We start from the raw sequence: 19,311 nt of genomic DNA, 5'->3' as shown, positions 1-19,311 counted from the left end.
CAGAAAGGGGCAAGGAGTAAGGCTGGAGAAAAAAGTGAGGTTGGAGCAAGAGGTAAGGCTGGAGGAAGGAGTCGTGGGGGGAGGACTAAGTGTGGCAGAAGAAGTAAGGGTATCTGAGGGAGTCAGGAGGGACTAAGCGGTGTGGGGGGGGGGGGCGGGGGGAGGTGTCTGGGGGTTTGGGAGAACTAAGGGGAGGTAAAGGGCTTCTGTGGGTGAAGGGGTACGGGGGAGAAAAGAGGTTCCAGTGGGGGTAAGGGTCCAGAGAGGGGCAGGGATTCTGAGGGGGGGGGGCGGGGGAAGGGGTCCGGAGGGTATGAGGTGAATGTGCAGGGAAGGGGTCTATTGGGTACATAACTGTTTACTGGGGAGCGAAGTGAGGGTGGGCGTGTATGAGGGAATGGTGAGAATGACCAAAGGGACAATGACTGAGGGCAGAATGAGGTGGTAGGGTGGGAGGATGAAGGTTCAACGGTAGTGGTAGAAGGGGTGGTGAGGGTGGTTGATAGGGACTCAAAGGCAGACATGGACCCTGGGGGTGGGAAGGAGGATGTCGAGGAGGTTAAGGTGGATGGGTTTGGAATTTTGGGAAGGAAGGGAACGTGCACGTTCACCTGGACATCCTCAAAGGAAAAGTGGTTGGTAGGTCACAGAGGGGAGGTGGGAGGTGATGCTGAGGGTGTTAACTGTGATGTGGGAAAGGAAATGGTGACTGGGGGAGGGGAAAAGATGGGGAAACACACGAAAAACTGAATCCAGACCATGCTGTCCAAATCGAAAGTGAAATGAGAGTCGTGGTGGGCGAGATCAGGTGCTGCATGTGAGTGTGATCATTGGGTGGACGGAGATGCAGGTCAGCTCAAATGGACAACTGAAAGCGAACCCCAGCAGGCAGCATTGCAAATGATCAGGGCATTGAGGTGAATATGATACGTGAAGGATCTGCAGGCGTGGGAGAGTGCTTGCACAAGGCTCCGAAAGACCCTGCTACATACACACAGACACTTCTCCCTCCAGAATCACTCAATGGCCAGCTGCTCCCTCTGCAGTGACAGGGGACAAGGTTGAGGGGCTCACAGGCAAAGGGGACTCAGAGGGAGAGGGCAGACTCTGAGATTCCTGAATGGATGACCCAGGGATGTTCAGCTGCCACTCCTCCTCCCTTCGGGTGCCTGGGGTCCCCGGCCTGACTCCTTGAGGGGAAGGGGCACCTGGAGAGATGTCGAGGTGCCCTGTTTCTCTCTCGTGTTGCCACTGCAGGAACTCACCCATGGTTCCTGCGATGGAGTGCAGGTCTGCACACATCCTGGCATTCTGGTGGGCCAGGGTCTCCATGGTGTCCGCTGTCTCCCCATGGAGACCTGCAAATGGGTACATGTGGGCACCACTTCATCAGAAGCAGGCAGACAGACTCCTCTGACTCGTCTGCCACTCAGCTGGGGGGTTTCCAACATTTCTGTGTAGCGTTCCCATGCCTTCGGCTGATCCTCCACAACGAGTTGGAAGGCCAAATCTGGAGGCCCATCATCTGACTCGGACCTCACAGCTGCTTGCTCCCTAGCAGTCCTCTGAGCGCTGGGGAGCTCGGCTGAACTTGCCTCCTGCTGCTGTGGACATGTGTCCATGCAGTGACCACCAGATTGTGAACCTGACCCTGCTCTAGATCTAGGTCCCACGAGGTGTGTGTCTCTGCGCTGGTGGAGGGTATGTATAAGTGCTGTGACGGGTCTTCCAGGCTGCTTATTTCCAGCTCTTCAATGGCAGAGGTGTCCTCTTGGCTGGAGGTGAGGATGTGGGTGGAGCTGAGGGTCTGGCTAGCTGAGGGTGTCAGTCACCTGGCAGAACTCACTGTGAACCAAAGCAGAGATAATTAATGCATGGCAGCAGACTCAAAAGCAGGAGAGAAAGCACTCACAGTTGCATTGAGAAAGGGATAATGCGGTGCAGGATCCTCATGAGGGTGTCCGCCGCCGACCTCACCATCACCTCAGACAGGTTCCACATCCTCACTAGTCAGTGTGGTGGCACACTCCTCAAGTGAGTGATGGGCCTAATGTGGGCCAGTTCACCCCGGTCTGGGATCTCTCCCTGCTGATGTGAGCAGGCTTCTCTTGCATGATAACAGGTGGAGTGTGAGAAGGACAATAGCACTACGTGGAATCTGTGGTGAATGGAGCCATGGATGGGATGAGGGCGTGAGCTCCAGAGGGTATGAGCCTGATGGAGATGTGAGGGTGTGTGTGAGGGTTAGTGGTGTTGTCCCCTGAGGTGTAAGATCCCTGTGAATGTGTGATGGGTTTGTGAGTTGTGAGTGATGAGTAGAGTGAATTACCCTGGTGGAACGGATGAGACCATTCATCCTGCAATGGCACTGGGTGGCTGTCCTCCTTTTCGGGGCATTGGCATTGACCACCAACTCCCGTGCCCATCCTGTGGCCAGAGCGTATCCTGGCGAGCCTCAACTGCGTCCAAAAGGCCCTCGAGGGTCGCGTCATTGAACCTGGGGGCTGCAGTTGTTCTGCCATACGGGGCCATGTCTTCTTTGCAGCAGTTGTGGGCTGGAAGCACTGAGACATGTGCATGCGGTGATGGCGTGATGGGTGAATGAGAGCTGCTTGCCATGGAAATGGCGTGTTCTCAGGAATTGCATAATTCATGCAGTGGGTTTGGGACGATATAGCATGAAAAGCCGCCATTGCGGCCAATGGGTAAACCGTCGTTTTACCCGCCCAATACTGCACTTAGTGCAAATCTGTTATGATTCTGCCCATAATCTGTTCCGCAACTAAGCTTAGGCCCTGATGTTCTTTGCTCATTTGGACTAACTTGACATACTTTAGATCAGGAGTGATCAGATTCTTAATCAATGTATGTGTTGGAGGTCTGCAGATAACAAACAAAATTGTTCTCTTTTTAGCATCTATTACATGTTTGCCTCAAAATAAAAATTAATTCTTTCTGCCTAATTATTCCAGTTCAACCCCATTTGATGCTCCACATTTTTCCTTATTAACACCAACATAAGAAACAAATAGTGACAAGGTAGATCACAACCTGAGTAACAAAGATGTCCATAATTCATTTTTAAAAAATTTTGTGCTGACCTTTTCCCTTTTTGCCACTGTTATATCTAAATAAAGACTCCGTGGTTATAACTAACTAATTTTATTGCCAGAACTTCTTAATAATCCCAACAAAGAATACCAAAGGAATGCTACAATGTGTTTACACTCATCTGGGGGTCATCTAGTGTTCTGTAGCAACATGTAAACACCATCTATCATTTGCCACCAAGGTGCTGTGGCTTTCAGAAGTGCCTCATATACATTGCCACACAATGAAGGCCCAACTTTGGCAACAGCCTGGTCTGCTCCCTCAGAGATAATAAAACCTAGTGGAAGAGTTGCTTTCAGCAGAACCCATGAAGCTAAAGCTCTGTGCTGAGAAATCTAAACATTGCCTTCAGTCTTCTTTTATGTTTTCTTTTCCTTCCTGGCGCTCTCCATCTGCTCAGTGTTGATGTCACTGTCTCCAGCCCTGAATTCACCCTCAGCACATGGAGAAGGAATGTTTTGTATGCAAGTTACAAACTGCAGTTACACAGCCCACTACCCCCTCTTCAGCTGACATGCTGCTCAAGTCCCCATTGAAAGAAAGGCAGCCAATCCGCTCATTAGAAATTTCCTCCGCTATTGAGTACACGTTCTAGCAGTCAGTAAGGTAACACTGAATAGGAAAGTACTGTTCCAGTATGAGTGATGCTGTGTTAACTGCTTTGAACTTACACGAGAGAAACAATTGTACATCAGAGGAACAATGAGTCCCTGAAGTGATTTGTATCAATGGATTAAATGTCAGATTGGAAAATGTGTCTTTATAGTAACTGCAGACCATAGGAGCACAAGCTGAGCGAAAAAAATGAAATTTCTTCAACAAACATAATCAGTCATAAAATATTAGACACTCCAATAATATTCCCCTTTTAACCATGTGGTGTGACTTAATGCTCCATGAAGAAATGGGATATGTTAAGAACGGTGCAGCTTCTCAAAAAAGTGGAAATAGTTTCCAGTTGTTTTAGTGATGATGCTTCTCAAAACCTTGCTCACTGTATCATTAACAAATCTCTCCCTGTCTTTTTCTTCTTGCCTTTAGATGCAAGATGATAAGTAATAAAGGCATGCTGTAGCAGGGAAAGGAACTATCAACAGCTGCAATTGTGTTGGGGGTGTTGGGGCTTAGATCACCGAGTGGCTCCCTTCCCATCCCCTGCCCCAAATGTTCAATCCTTCCCCACCCCTTGCTATCATAAGAGCATCGGGCTGAATTTTACATGCCCTTGGGAGGCATGTTTCCCATGGGGGGCACGTAAAATAGGTGAGCGCCCATTCCACCACGTTCCCACCACCCCCAAGCTCATCCCCATAATACGGGGGGGAGGGTGGGTGCTGATTTCAGCAGCCCACCTGCCATATTAAAACAAACAATTAAGTGTCAATTAGGCTTGTTATCAAGGAAGGAATGGGGGGCTGGAGAGTCAGTCTTTGGGGGCTACCCTCTGCCGATCATGGGGTGGCCTCGCTTAGTCTGAACCACTCCTTCCTTGCTAGTTGCTCTGTCCCTTAAATGCACCCCCTTCCCCCACACTGCCCCTCTCCCTAAGGCACCCACATCCTCCTGGCCCAAGACCCTGGACTTACCTGCTCGGGGGGATCCTGGGCCTTGGACTCCTCCCTTCAGCAGCGGTCCCAGCAGCTGGCACTAACCCCTTCCTGGCGCTGCTGGGACTGATGGAGGTTCCGGCCAAATGGATTGGCTGGCAGCACTAGAGGGCGGGACCTCTGTCCCAATGAGACGTGGAAGTCTCACTCATTAATCCTCATTAGTGCTTTATGGCTGCGGAGAGGGTTGGCATGGAACGTGCCACACTGACATGGTTTCTGATGGGGGCACATGTCATCCCTGCCCTCCCCCCCATAGTATTCCACGCAGGAAGTGGTGTAGGCCATTTGGCTCTTTGAGCCTGTTCCACCATTCAACAAGATTATGACTGATCATGTACCTCCTGCACTAACCATATGTCCCTTAATCCCCTCAGTTTCCAAAAATCCATCAAGCTCTGTCCTGAATCTACTCAGCAACTCTCTGGGCTAGAGAATTCCAAAGATTTACAACCCTCTGGTGAAGAAGTTTCTTCTCCTCTCAATCCTAAATGATCAACCCTTTACTCTGGAAGTGTGACTCGGTGTTCTAAATTCCCAGCAGGGGAAACATCTTCTCAGCATCTGTCCTGACAAGCCCTTCAAGAATTTTCTATGTTTCAATTAGATCGCCTCTCTTTCTTCTAAACCCTAGGGAATATGGGCCTGGTCTTCTCAATGTCTGCTTGTAGGTTAATCCACTTATCCCAGGAACCAGTCTAGCGAACCTTTGCACACCTTCAGGGCAAGAATGTTCTTCCTTATGTAAGGAGCCTAAAACTACTAAAAGTACTCTTGGACAAAAACAAAAATACCTGGAAAAACTCAGCAGGTCTGGCAGCATCTACAGAGAGGAACACAGTTAACGTTTTGAGTCCAAATGGCCCTTCAACAGAACTAAGTAAAAATAGAAGAGAGGTGAAATATAAACTGGTTTAAGGGGGGTGGGTGGGACAAGAAGAGCTAGATAAAGGGCCAGTGATAGGTGGAGATAACCAAAAGGACAAAGAGGTGCTGAAGGTGGTGATATTATCTAAGGAATGTGCTAATTAAGGGTAAAAAGCAGGACAAGCAAGGTACAGATAGCCCTAGTGGGGGTGGGTTGAAGGAATCGAAAAAAGCTAAAAGGTAGAGATAAAACAATGGATGGAAATACATTTAAAAATAATGAAAATAGGTGGGAAAAGAAAAATCTATATAAATTGTTGGAAAAAAAAGGGGGGGATTGAAAAGGGATGGGGATGGAGGAGAGAGTTCATGATCTAAAATTGTTGAACTCAATATTCAGTCCGGAAGGCTGTAAAGGGCCTAGTCGGAAGATGAGGTGCTGTTCCTCCAGTTTGCATTGAGCTTCACTGGAACAATGCAAGGATGGACATGTGGGCATGAGAGCAGGGTGGAGTGTTGAAATGGCAAGCGACAGGGAGGTCTGGGTAATGCTTGCGGACAGACTGAAGGTGTTCTGCAAAGTGGTCACCCAGTCTGCGTTTGGTCTCTCCAATGCAGTGGAAACTGCATTGGGAGCAACAAATGCAGTAGACTAAATTGAGGCAAGTGCAAGTGAAATGCTGCTTCACTTGAAAGGAGTGTTTGGGCCCTTGGACAGTGAGGAGAGAGGAAGTGAAGGGGCAGGTGTTGCACCTTCTGCGGTTGCATGGGAAGGTGCCGTGGGAGGGGGTTGAGGTATAGGGGGTGATGGAGGAGTGGACCAGGGTGTCCCGAAGGGAACGATCCCTGCAGAATGCCACCGGGGGGGTGAAGGGAAGATGTGTTTGGTGGTGGCATCATGCCGGAGTTGGTGGAAATGGCGGAGGATGATCCTTTGAATGCGGAGGCTGGTGGGGTGATAAGTGAGGACAAGGAGGACCCTATTATGTTTCTGGGAGGGAGAGGAAGGTGCGAGGGTGGATGCGCGGGAGATGGGCCGGACACGGTTGAAGGCCCTGTCAACCACCGTGAGTGGAAAACCTGGGTTAAGGAAGAAGGAAGACATGTCAGAGGAATTGATTTTGAAAGTGGCATCATCAGAACAGATGCGACGGAGGTGAAGGAACTGAGAGAATGGGATGGAGTCCTTACAGGAAGCGGGGTGTGAGGAGCTGTAGTCGAGGTAGCTGTGGGAGTCGGTAGGCTTGTAATGGATATTGGTGGACAGTCTATCACCAGAAATTGAGACTGAGAAGTCAAGGAAGGGAAGGGAAATGTCAAAGATGGACCATGTGAAAATGATGGAGGGGTGGAAATTGGAAGCAAAATTAATAAATTTTTCCAGGTCCAGACGAGAGCATCAAGCAGCACCAAAGTAATCATCGATGTACCAGAGAAAGGGTTGTGGGAGGGGGCTGGATTAGGACTGGAACAAGGAATGTTCCACATACCCCATAAAGAGACAGGCATAGCTGGGGCCCATGTGGGTACCCATCGCCACACCTTTTATTTGGAGGATGTGAGAGGAGTTTAAGGAGAAATTGTTCAGTGTGAGAACAAGTTCAGCCAGACGGAGGAGAGTAGTGGTGGATGGGGATTGTTCGGGCCTCTGTTCGAGGAAGAAGTGGAGAGCCATCAGACCATCCCAGTAGGGGATGGAGTTGTAGAGGGATTGGATGGCCATGGTGAAGAGGAGGCGGTTGGGGCCAGGGAACTGGAAATTGTTGATATGATATAGGGTGTCAGAGGAATCACAGATGTAGGTGGGAAGGGACTGGACAAAGGGAGAGAGAATGGAGTCGAGATAACAAGAAATGACTGTCTGCCGGGACAGTCCTGTTTGTGGATTTTGGGTAAGAGGTTGAAGTGGGCCGTCCAAGGTTGGGAGACTATCAGGTTGGAAGCTGTGGAAGGAAGATCGCCAGAGGAGATGAGGTCAGTAACAGTCCTGGAAACAATGGCTTGATGTTCAGTGATGGAGTCATGGTCCAGGGGGAGGTAGAAGGAAGTGTCTGTGAGTTGACGCTCAGCCTCTGTGAGGTAGAGGTCAGTACTCTTGGTGTGGCTTCATTAACGCCCTGTATATTAGTAGCAAGATTTCTTTACTCTTACTCTGCAATCCCTTTGTAACAAAAGCTAACCTATCATTTGCCTTCCTAATTGTTGCCGCACCTACATGTTAACATTCCACGATTCCTGTATAAGTCCCTCTGAATACTCCTTCAATTTTCCAATCCTCATTCACCTTCATACAATGGTTTCATTCCTACTACTAATTTATTTTTCCAACTTTGAACCATCTTCTGAATCATTGTTTCCTCCCTTGCTCTTGTTCCCCTTTCCATTCTCCTCACACCCACTTTGTCCCTTCCAAGAGGCTAGATTTGCCCCACTCTCAACAAGTTAACTCCTACACATCCTTCCTATCTGTGTCCCTGAAAGAGGCCTAGGCTTCTTTTTCAAAATTCACATTTTTACACAAAAGAAATTAAATTAAAAATAGAAAAAAATCCTGTAGGGTCAAAAATAGCAACAAAAATTTGCCTACTCATTGCTAGTGGCTTGTACTTCAATTTTCATGTAGTCCTCAAATTTAACTTACAATCTTTCCATTACAAACTGATGGGGGCCTAATTACTGTATGATTTTTCTGTGAACTTGCTAAGACTCAAAAGCCATTTCTGTGTCAATTAGTGCCGTAAACTTTGCTCCCTCAATCCACCGATCAGAAACAGGATAGGCCAGAGGCAGGCATTTGCAGTATTACATAAAGGGATCATGGATTTACACAGAGACTGACAGATTTTTGGATGCTAAAGGAATCAAGGAAGATGGAGATGGCATAGCTGAGGTGGAAGGTCAGCTGTGATCTTGTTGAATAGCAGAGAAAGCTCAAAGGGCTGAACGGCTTACTCCTGCTCCTTTTTCTTGCTTCTTACGCTCTCATGAATTGGAGTGGAGCTGGATAAAGGGCCAGTGATAGGTGGAGATAACCAAAAGATGTCACAGACCAAAGGACAAAGAGGTGTTGAATGTGGTGATATTATCTAAGGAATGTGCTAATTAAGGGTAGAAAGCAGGACAAGCAAGATACAGATAGCCCTAGTGGAACACCTGAAGGTGTTCTGCAAAGCGGTCACCCCGTCTTAGTACAAACTTGTCTTGGTACAAACGCAGACTGGGTGACCGCTTTGCAGAACACCTTCGGTCTGTCCACAAGCATTACCCAGACCTCCCTGTCGCTTGCCATTTCAACACTCCACCCTGGTCTCATGCCCACATGTCCGTCCTTGGCCTGCTGCATTGTTCCAGTGAAGCTCAACGCAAACTGGAGGAAAAGCACCTCATCTTCTGACCAGGCACTTTACAGCCTTCCGGTCTGAATATTGAGTTCAACAACTTTAGGTCATGAACTGTCTCCTCCATCCCCACTCCTTTCTGATCTCCCCCTTTTTTTTCCAATAATTTATATAGATTTTTCTTTTCCTGCCTATTTCCATTATTTCCATCCATTGTTTTATCTCTACCTTTTAGCCTTTTTTGATTCCTTCACCCTACCCCGACTAGGGCTATCTGTACATTGCTGGTCCTGTTTTTTACCCTTAATTAGCACATCTCTTAGATAATATCACCACCTTCAACACCTCTTTGTCCTTTTGTCTGTGACATCTTTTGGTTATCTCCACCTATCACTGGCCCTTTATCTAGCTCTACTTGTCCCACCACCCCCCCCCCCCCACCCCCCACCTTAAACCAGCTTATATTTCATCTCTCTTCTATTTTTACTTAGTTCTGTTGAAGGGTCATTTGGACTCAAAATGGTAATTGTGCTCCTCTCCACAGAGGCTGCCAAACCTGCTGAGTTTTTCCAGGTATTTTTGTTTTTGTTTTGGATTTCCAGCATCCGCAGTTTTTTGCTTTTATCTGTTATGTTCAAGTGCTCAGTCACTCTATCCCTAATGAGAGATCTTAGTCACTTCCCATAACTGACATGCCTGTATTTATCTGCTCTCTGTCTCCCACTCTTCATAGGTAATGGAGTGACAATAACAATTTTACTGTCTAACGGCACAGTTTCTCACTCGAGAGATTTGAAAGATTATAACTAAGGTACAATTTCCTCACCTACTTCTTTTAATATCCTAAGGTAGAAGCCATCAGGTCCTGGGGATTTATCTATCCTAAGTCTCATTTTTACCCCATTACCACTTTGTTTCTTATATTGAATGTATTAATTTATGTTTTAGTTTTCCTATTATTGCTGCTGTTTTATCTTGATCCTCGACCGTGAAAATTGGTACAAAATACTTGTTCAATAAATATGCCTTTATATTCTTATCTATTAGTGTATCAGCCCTATTTGTCCTTTTTGGGCCCACATCCACCTTTGGAGATCCCTTACTCTTAATATATTTATAAAATCTTTTAATATTAGTCTTTATATTACTTGCAAGTTTTTTTTTCAGCATTCACTTTTGTGTCTCTTAATATTTTCCTTGTGTCCTGCTGTCAGCCTCTATAATTCTCCCAGCCCACTGGATTACCATTTGTCTTGGCATTTATGTAAAATATATCCTTTAGCTTTATAATCCGTCATACGACATATGTAGACCATGGTTGCTTGACTGTACAAGTGGAACCTTTATTCCTTTGGGGTATGTATTGATTTTGTACTAAATATTTCTTTGAATGCCTTCCATTGTTCTTATGTGGGGTTTAGTTGTCAACGGCTCAGCCCAGTTTAACCTGTTCAGTTTATTCTCCTTTGAAGTCAGCCTTGCTTAGGTTTGAATTAGTAAGCACTCGCCAGTGTCCATTTTTGACAAACCTCAGGAGCCATGTGGAGATGCAAAACTACTTAAACTTCTAACAATCTAAGAGACCTCTATCTCATACACACTTGATATAGAAAAACATCTCTCATTCTTGATACCCATTCAAAGATTTTAAATCCTTACAAATGGTATTGGTATTGATTGATATTGATATTTCCTTCATTGTTCTGCGGACTTTTAATCCATAAAGATTCACTTTGGTATAACTCATCGCTGCTTGGTGTTCCGTTTGCACTTCAATCTGCAGCTCTGTTAACCCACCTCCTTCCCTTTTCGACAAACCTTTTTAAAGTACTGCTTCTGATGTTGACCAGATTTGCTGCCCTCTCAAAAAACATGCTGCCTATAAGCTGTGCAATTAACACTTCCAGCTCATACTATAACTAAATGAGACCCATTCATGAAATTTAATTGGACCACCCATTGATATCATCAAGCACATAGAGTGGATGCCAGAAACAAAAATAGATCATTATTTTTCCTTTCTCTTTCTCCCTCCCCCTTTGTAACTTCAGTGGTACTCAACTGAACTGCGCTTAAAGATTATTGCTTGAAACTGCACTCTGCATCTAAGATGGAGGTAGAGCTGCACTGTCAGAAATGCTGTCTTTTTGAGGAGACATTAATCTGAGACCACAGGCTGGATTTTTCAGAATGGAGGAGGGAAGCTCAAGTCAGGAAATCTACCTACTCGGCAGACATATCTCCATGGAAACGACCCCTGCGTGTATAATTTTGGCCGCAGGGGTATGGGGGCATGATTGAATTGGGTCTGCTGCCCCTGGAGGCAGTTCAAAGGTGGCCTTGGAGGCAGTGGTGTGCCAAGGTGGGTTGGTTAGTTGGTCCGCAGTGTTTCTATGAGACTTCAGCCCAGTTTTATAAAAGCTGTTAGGCCTTTATCCCTCAACCCACACCATCACCTCCCAACCCACAACCATGCCCCCATACTGCCTCCATGCACCTTCAAACACCCATGCCACCTTCATGCCATCTCATAAATGCCCTCAACCACCTCCACAGCCACTCACCAGTATCCATTTTGGACAGACCTCAAGAGCCATGTGGAGGTGCAAAACTATTTAAACTTCTAACAATCTAAGAGAGCTCTATATCATACACACTTGATATAAAAAAAACTCTCATTCTTGATACCCATTCAAAGATTTTAAATCCTTACAAGTGGTCTATCTGTTATTAAAAATAAACTTTTATTCAGTAGCCACATCAAGGACAGTTAATCCTTTAATAGCCTCTCAAAGCTGTCAATCAAGATGTGAAATCAGTCCCCCTGTTGAGGTAAATGGTTTTGGAGCTTTTGAAACTTAGCCAAGCATTCAAAATGGGCTCAGATAAAATAACAGTCCATGGGAAATGTCAAACATGAAATCTATTGAAATTGTAGGAACAGGTGGTCATGTTTTTTCTAAGCTACACCAGATGGCCTATACATCAATGCACTCCAGTAGCACATTTTTTTTTTTATTCTGACGGCTGCAGCTTGGTTTTATCATGTTTAAAGGGCTGGGGATTTAAATAATTTAAAATCATGACACTTAAGCAGACCTTGTCCACATGTCAATGTGTATATGTCTCCTCCATAAATTCGTGACTCCCACACTGTGGGTTAAGGCTTTTGGAACAGCCAAAATTCGGGTATTTTTGAACTCAGCACAATTTTCAAAGGGCCTTGCTGAGTTCAGGTTTCCTGCCTTTGTGATTCACACCCCTCCCTCTTCCCCTTGCTGGCAAGAATGGAGCTGCAGGAAAAGGGATAGAACTTCTACACCTGCATTCCATGCACCATTTTCAAAGGCTTGCAAAAATCTGGCCCCATGCCTGTCCTTTCCTGTCAATGTAAAGGCTCCGTGGCACTTTTTACAGAAGAGCAAGGGAGTTCTCAGAATGCCCTGGCTAACATTTATCTCTCAACCAACATTGTTAAAACAGGTAACTGGCTATTTTTCTCAACGCTATTTGTAGGAGTTTGGTGAATGTAAATTAGCTGCTCTGTTTTCCTACATTACAGTGGTAACTACACTTCAAAAGTATCTCATTGGATGTAAGACGCTATGATGCATCCTGAAGTTTTGAAATGTGCTGCACAATATTTTTCCTTGTTTCTCTCTCTCTCTCTGGCTCCAGGCTATTTTTCTCTCTGTCAGTTTAATTTTTTTTAAGTTTAATGTACACAAAACAAAATCAATCTCAGATGTGTCATTAGAACACTATAGTTTCTTACACACACACACACACACACACCCTCTCTGTATTATTTATGTAAAAAAACGGATACAAATTTTACTTCAGTAAAGATTTCTGAAATGTTTCCTACAGTTTTTTCAACTTGTTTGTAGAAAAACTACTACGGAGCTAAAGAAAACTGCAGCTAACTGAGCAATACTGATTCATTTGAGAAATTAGGTGAACAGCACATGTAACCTAAATTCAGCTCAGAGAGGCACAGTTCTGGCTAAAAATATCTCAGGGAGTGGCAAAGTAAAAGTGAAAGGCGTTACTAGATACAAAGCTAACAATTAGTATAATTAGCTTTGTTATTGTAAAACATTTAATTTGAATGCTATTTTGTTTAAACCCTGATATCGGACATTAGAAATTTCAGTTACAGTTACCACAAAAAAGGACACGTAATAAAGCAATGCAGAGCGAGATCGAGACAGGAAATCAGACGGCAGACCAAGATGACTGAAGTGAATAATAAAACAGAACCAGAGGCTGCCGATACCGATATCTGTTCCCTATACAATGACAAAGCAGTAAAAAAATGAACCAATAACTGTCACCCTTCAAGTGAATGGGAAGCCTCTACTCATGGAGGTAGACACTGGAGCCTCAGTCACAGTGGTGAGAGAACACACATTTAATGAAGGTGCTCAGCCACTGAATCTAGAGCAAACCACAGCTCAACCACAGACATACACTGGAGAATTGAGACAGGTAAAGGGCATCACCACAGTACCTGTGTCCTATAGGGCAACAGACAGCCCAGCTTCCAGTGATCATAGTAACAGGTGAAGGGCCTAATCTTCTGGGCTGCGATTGGTTCCAAAAAATTAAGCTCAACTGGTCAGAAATATTTCAAGTGAGAACAGGGGGGATTCCTGAGTTGATAAGGGAATATGACAGTGTATTTCGAAATGGGTAGGAGAATCGAAGGACCTCCACAGAATGCAAGGATCTCTCAGGTCAGAGTTGGTTCCGATGGAAAATCACAAAAAGAAACAAAAAGAATATAGTGCACTCTGAACAAACTGAAGAAACAGTTGGCAGAAAAGACACAACAATGTTCAATGTTCCAGGGGGAAGCCAAAAGATACAAGGAGAGAGAAGAGAAGAATCAGCTGATTGAAACAAAAGAGGCATTAGAAGGAAAAGTTGTGGAACTTTCTAAGATGTGAGTGGCTAACATAGCAATGGGTAGCTCAACTATCAAATTGAACCAAGTTAAGATTTCACCAGAGAAGAATTTGGCCGACTGTGAAATCAAAATGAAGGACGAGACAAAATCCTGCAGCAAACAAAAGAAGAAAAGCCAGAAATCAAAACCAAAAGGCCAATGGGCTATGTCTACAGAACCCTCTCCGCAGCTGAGAAGGGTTACTCATAACTTGAAAAGGAAGGTTTATCAGTGATATTTGGAGTGAAGAAATTCCATCAGTATCTGCATGGACGACATTTCACCATAGTGTCGGATCATGAACTACTAATGGGTTTATTAAGGACACCACCATTCTGCCAATAGCCTCAGCAAGAGTTCAACATTGGGCTTTGATTTTATCGGTGTATGAGTACACCTTTCTGCACTGTCCTGGTGTGCATATTGCAAATGCAGATGCACTCAGTCATCTTCTGTTACCAGATAGCACTGTACATGCAACAATGCCTCAAGAAGTAGTGCTGGTGTTGAATTTCCTGGACTCGTCACCAGTCTGTGCAAAACAAATAAGGAATTGGACAAACTGGGCTCCAATTTTGTCAAAAGTCCGAGACCAGGAATTGCAAGGATGGTCAAATTCACCAGTGTCTGAAGAGATAAGACCATTCCATGCTTATAAAACAGAGTAAAATTGTCAAGATGGAATCTTGTTGTGGGGATCAAGAGTCATCATCCCTTCAGAAGGAAGAGAACCACTCTTGACAGAGACTCACAGTGTGCATTCAGGCATATTGAAGATGAAAATGCTTGCACAAAGCTATGTCTGGTAGCCAGGCATAGACAGTGACATTGCAAGCATGGTCAAGCACTGTCTCTAGCATCAGTAACAACAGAAGTTGCTCGTTTCAGCTGCACTGCATCCATGGGAGTGGCCTGCTCAATCCAGGGCTAGACTACATATAGACTATGTAGGTCCATTTTTAGTTACCATGTTTTTATTGATCATCGATGTGGATTCTAAGTGGATGGATGTGTATGAAATTAACATCAACATCGTGTGCAACTATTGAAAAGCTGCACCAATGTTTTAGTATACATGGCCTTCCGAAAGTCATTGTTTCGGATAATAGTACTGTACTAGTACAGGATTTCAGAGATTCATGAGTTAAAACAGCACCATATCATCTCCCATTAAATGCGTTAGCTGAAAGAGCAGTGCAAATTTTCAAATCAGGAATGAAGAAGTTATCCGAAGGTACTTTAGAAACTCAAATTTCACGTTTGCTTTTCAATTACCGTACGACTCCTTATGCAACTATGGATTCAACACCGTCTGAATTACTGATGAAATCGTAACCGCTTTCGTACAAGGTTAAGTCTGGTGTTTTCAAATTTAGAGAGGGAGGTAGAGAAAACTCAGAGTATTCAGAAATTGAATCACGATATTCATAACAAAGCTCAAAGATTTACTGTGGGAGATACAATTTTTGTGTGGAATTTTGGAAATCGTCCTAGTTGGGTTCCTGATATAATTGCCTCTTAAACTTGACCTTTGTCATTCCAGGTGGAAGTGGAGGTCCGGATTGTTCGAAAACATGTGGATCATCTAAGGAGTGGAGAGATCGTCCAACAACAACCTGTAACTGATGTCGAACCTTTCATCCCTGAGGGGACAGATCGACCTAGAATAGACATACCTGATGTCTCTGTTGAATTACCTAATCCTGAACTGCCACTTTTTAAGGATATCCCTGATGCTGCAGTTCCTGATCAAGTCGATCCAGTGGGAGAATCTCAAGTGGTAGTGCTAGATCGCTCTAACTGAATTACAAAACTGCCTCAGAGACTTAATCTTTAATTACATGACTTGTGTATATATGTATATGTTGTGGATTAAAGTATTCTTTGTAAATAGGAAACATAAAAAAAACTAAAGGGGAAGGAAATCTAGTGATTGAAGGTGTAACCTTTCCTCCTGCCTTTAGGGGTTCACGTGATTGATCTGACGATTGTTCTAAGCACGGGTAATTTCGGGGCGGAGTTTTTTAGTCGTAGACCCAGTTCAAGCATGTAGCTTCTAAAAGAGCGCTGTTATAAAGTTATCTATTTCAAATAAGAAACCTGTCCGGTACTTCAAGTTCATTACAGAGGCTGACTAGAAAATTGCAGTCAGCCTCTGACAACAGACCTTAATTGGCCTCTACCTATTGCTAAGTGGCTACCTGTTGCTTGTGGGTGGGTAGCCCTGCCACCTCCCATCCCAGCTCAGGAAAAATGGCACGGGGAAGCATGGAGCTGAAAATTGGCACGCCGGCCTACAGTACGAATTTTCACACCCATCCACCTCCATGCTTGCCCCCATCGGAGGCTAAATATCCTGTCTTTACGTAACACTGCACAGTGGGAGGAAAATTTCATGCAGAGGTTTATCTTGTACATTGAAGCAGAGAGATATATTACTTACTCGTCAGCCTTTGGAAGCACTTTGGCTTTTTGTCCCAAACCACAAACAAATAGTAGGCAGGAATACCAGTCAGGGTGATGACAAATCCAATGCCGGTGTTGATGGGATCAGAATAGAGTGACAGTGCCACTATGAAGAGACAGGTGAAAGCAAAGAAAGCTGGGACAAACAGAGGCACCTGCAACAACAAAGAGAAATTATTGAAATGCAACTAGCCAAAGTTTTACCTTCACTGTCTGGGCAATGAGCTGGGAGCAGATTGTTTACCCGTGACAAATTTCAATGGGATAAAAATCGGGTGGCTTTTCAAAAAGGGAAATCTGCTCTGCCAGAGTGCCACACAGGTGGGTGAAGATGAATTGACTTTTAATTCATCCTGCCGTATAGTCAGGAATGAGGCTGGTAAAATCAGTAGCTTTTAATTGAGATATTAATTGAAGAGCTAACATTTACCAGTGCAAGCTCCAATTAAGATCAAACTTGTTCACACAATTATAGAATGCTACAGCATAGAAAAGGACAATTTTTCCCATTAAATCTGCCATGGTACTTACAAGGTTATTTCTCTATATATGGCACTAAAGGTATCACTGCAAGAATTCATACAGCTAGCTAAGACCTTTGACCACTAGGAACAAATATCAGTAATTCAGGAGTGTGTTCCCTCTGTGTTTTTTTGGTCTAATTTAATCCCATATATGCTTTGTTATTAAAATGGTAAATTTTCATAATATGCTTCAATTCACTTTTGAGAGAGAGTGAAATACAGGATGAATGCATAAAAAGGGGGAGAATGTATGCAAGTAAAAGAGTAAAGCACTGAGAGTGAGTGGGACTGAAGGGAGTGTTAGAGATGTCATAGTAAATGGACAAATAGAAAGAAAGAAATAGGAATAGAGAGAGGGGAGTTGATTGAAAGAGTGAAATAATAATCACAGCGCCAAAAAAGTTCCCAGCCCAGAGAAAGGTCAACCTGCATATCAAATTTGCACATGGTACTCTGACTGTGGCCTAACTATAGGCTTAATTGCCTAGATTTGAGAAACAGAAACAGGGAGCATCAATAAAACAGAGAGCAAGTGAGCAAGGCGGAGAAAGAGGTTGTCTGAGACAGAAAGTGCAGAGTAGATTCTGACCTTGTGTAAAGTGGATGACAGTGAGTCGGCAGCCCATTTTATAGCTGATGGTTTTTATTTTAGGGCTGCAGTGGAAATTAAAATTGGGAGTTTTACACTATTGACCATTTTACATTATCACACAGTGCCAAAATCCATCTCCAGTAAGTCAGAGAGTAAGTGCAAAAGTCAGAGAAAAGCACGCAGACATTTTGGGCAGGGTTTTGCCAGCCTGCAAGAGGATGGATCATGGTGGGGGAGGGGGTGAGGAGGAGAGGTAAAATCAGAATGAGCCATGGTAAATCAGCTCCCCAGCAAATGGGGAAATGTTACCGACGGTGGGATTGGTTTCGGACAGGCTTTCAGCCAGAAGGAAGTGGAAAGCAAACTTAAATATTCAAATTTCCCATGGATGGCTATTTTACCAGGTTGTTGGCATTTTGCCGACAGCAGATTAGACCACTGCCGGGTGGAGAGACCGTCAGCTGAATGTAGATGGCTTCCCAGCAGCAGCCCAGGGGGGTGAAGTATTTTTTATTTCAAAGAGAGGGTCGCGTGCAGGGAAGCCATTAGTTCAGAGGGGTTTCCCTTCTATCAATTTAACTTTAGGTTTATTTTTAACATACAATCAGCCTACCTGGTGTAGGCTCCAGGGTCCCTGCCTGCCTCAGCAATGGCTCCTGTTCCTGGTAGCGCTGACGAAGCTGCTGATCCGCCGGCCGTCTGACTGGGCCAGCAGCTCTGGAGGGCAGATGGCCATCCTGCACAGGGTGGCAACTCCAGATGTAGCTCATTCATGAGCTGCCACCAGTAAAATCGAGGGTAAGCCCAGCCGGACAGCCCTGCATGCTGCCGACATGCATTTCCGGCCATTGTCGGGGCTCTGTCCTTTTTTGGGAAAATTCTGCCCTTTGCCTGAGCGAGAGGCAGAAGCAGATGTGTGCGGGGTGGACAAAGAGTGAGCTCTGGCAAGCACAAACGATACGGAAAGACTGTTGAGACAGAAGCTGGGATTTTCTGGCCCCGATGTGGGTGGGACCCGCCGCGGGTGAGGTGGTGCCCCAGCCAGAAGTCTGTTTGACTTGCGGCGGGACCGGAAGATCCCGGCGGCGGGCGGGTGTGGACAATCCCGCCCAAAGTGTGAGAGAATTGGAGGCAGAAGGGATGTAAATGAGATAGAAGGGCCCCAGAATTCCTGGGCTGGTCTTGAGCCTGACATTCCTGACCCCATTGGGAATCACGGGGTCAGGATAATTAAAATCTTACCTGCAGTTGCCTACCTTATTTCCACCACAACTGGGACTTCTGCCTCAACTGTTGGAGAAGGAGGTATTTGCTGCAGCATTTTGGTACAATGTTCATGATGTTGGAGTGCCCAGTGCAGGAGGTGGTAAACAAATTAAAAAGCTTTTTCCCGCTCCCTCATTTTTGACATTTCAAATGACTGATTTGCGCTCCGTTGTATTGCTGCATCCAGTCTAGGGATTGATTTAACTCAACCTCCTATGGCCTTAGCAATGTTGGGAGCCAGGGAGTCATACGTTCAGAAAGTGAATACCCCGCGCTTTCTGTCTCACAATATTATTGGCATCCTTCCGTCTATGTGAGATGGTAGATAGACATGCGGCAAATCCATTGGCAATGGAATGGTTTCCAATAGCCCTCAGTTGCACAACATGTAATGGGGCTGGAAAGAGGTGGAATTCTGGTATATTTAGATTCTTCCCCAGATTTCAGCCAACTCCCATCAGCAGCCCGCTTCCATATCACTCTCCTTGGCCCCAGCAATTTTGAGCTTAAGACATGCATCTGTAGTGTGATGGAATGACTTATAGATCTTGATACCCTTTTTATTTTGCTTATGTGCCCCCTTGCCCCC

The 19,311-nt window shown here is 45.1% G+C and overlaps 1 protein-coding gene across 1 annotated transcript in view; it reads right to left on the bottom strand.

Annotated features, from left to right (window-relative positions):
* Window positions 1–19,311, bottom strand: part of slc7a11 (solute carrier family 7 member 11) — a 210,419-nt gene that overhangs the window by 20,132 nt on the left and 170,976 nt on the right. Inside the window, exon 11 of the mRNA XM_041195655.1 lies at window positions 16,318–16,495. Coding sequence (XP_041051589.1) covers window positions 16,318–16,495 — 178 coding nt within the window. The remainder of the gene's footprint in view (window positions 1–16,317; window positions 16,496–19,311) is intronic.

Source organism: Carcharodon carcharias, chromosome 1 (genome assembly GCF_017639515.1).
Source record: "Carcharodon carcharias isolate sCarCar2 chromosome 1, sCarCar2.pri, whole genome shotgun sequence".
NCBI lineage: Eukaryota > Metazoa > Chordata > Chondrichthyes > Lamniformes > Lamnidae > Carcharodon > Carcharodon carcharias.
The sequence above is the reverse complement of the archived record's forward strand: the minus strand, read 5'-3'. Positions and strand labels throughout refer to the sequence as shown.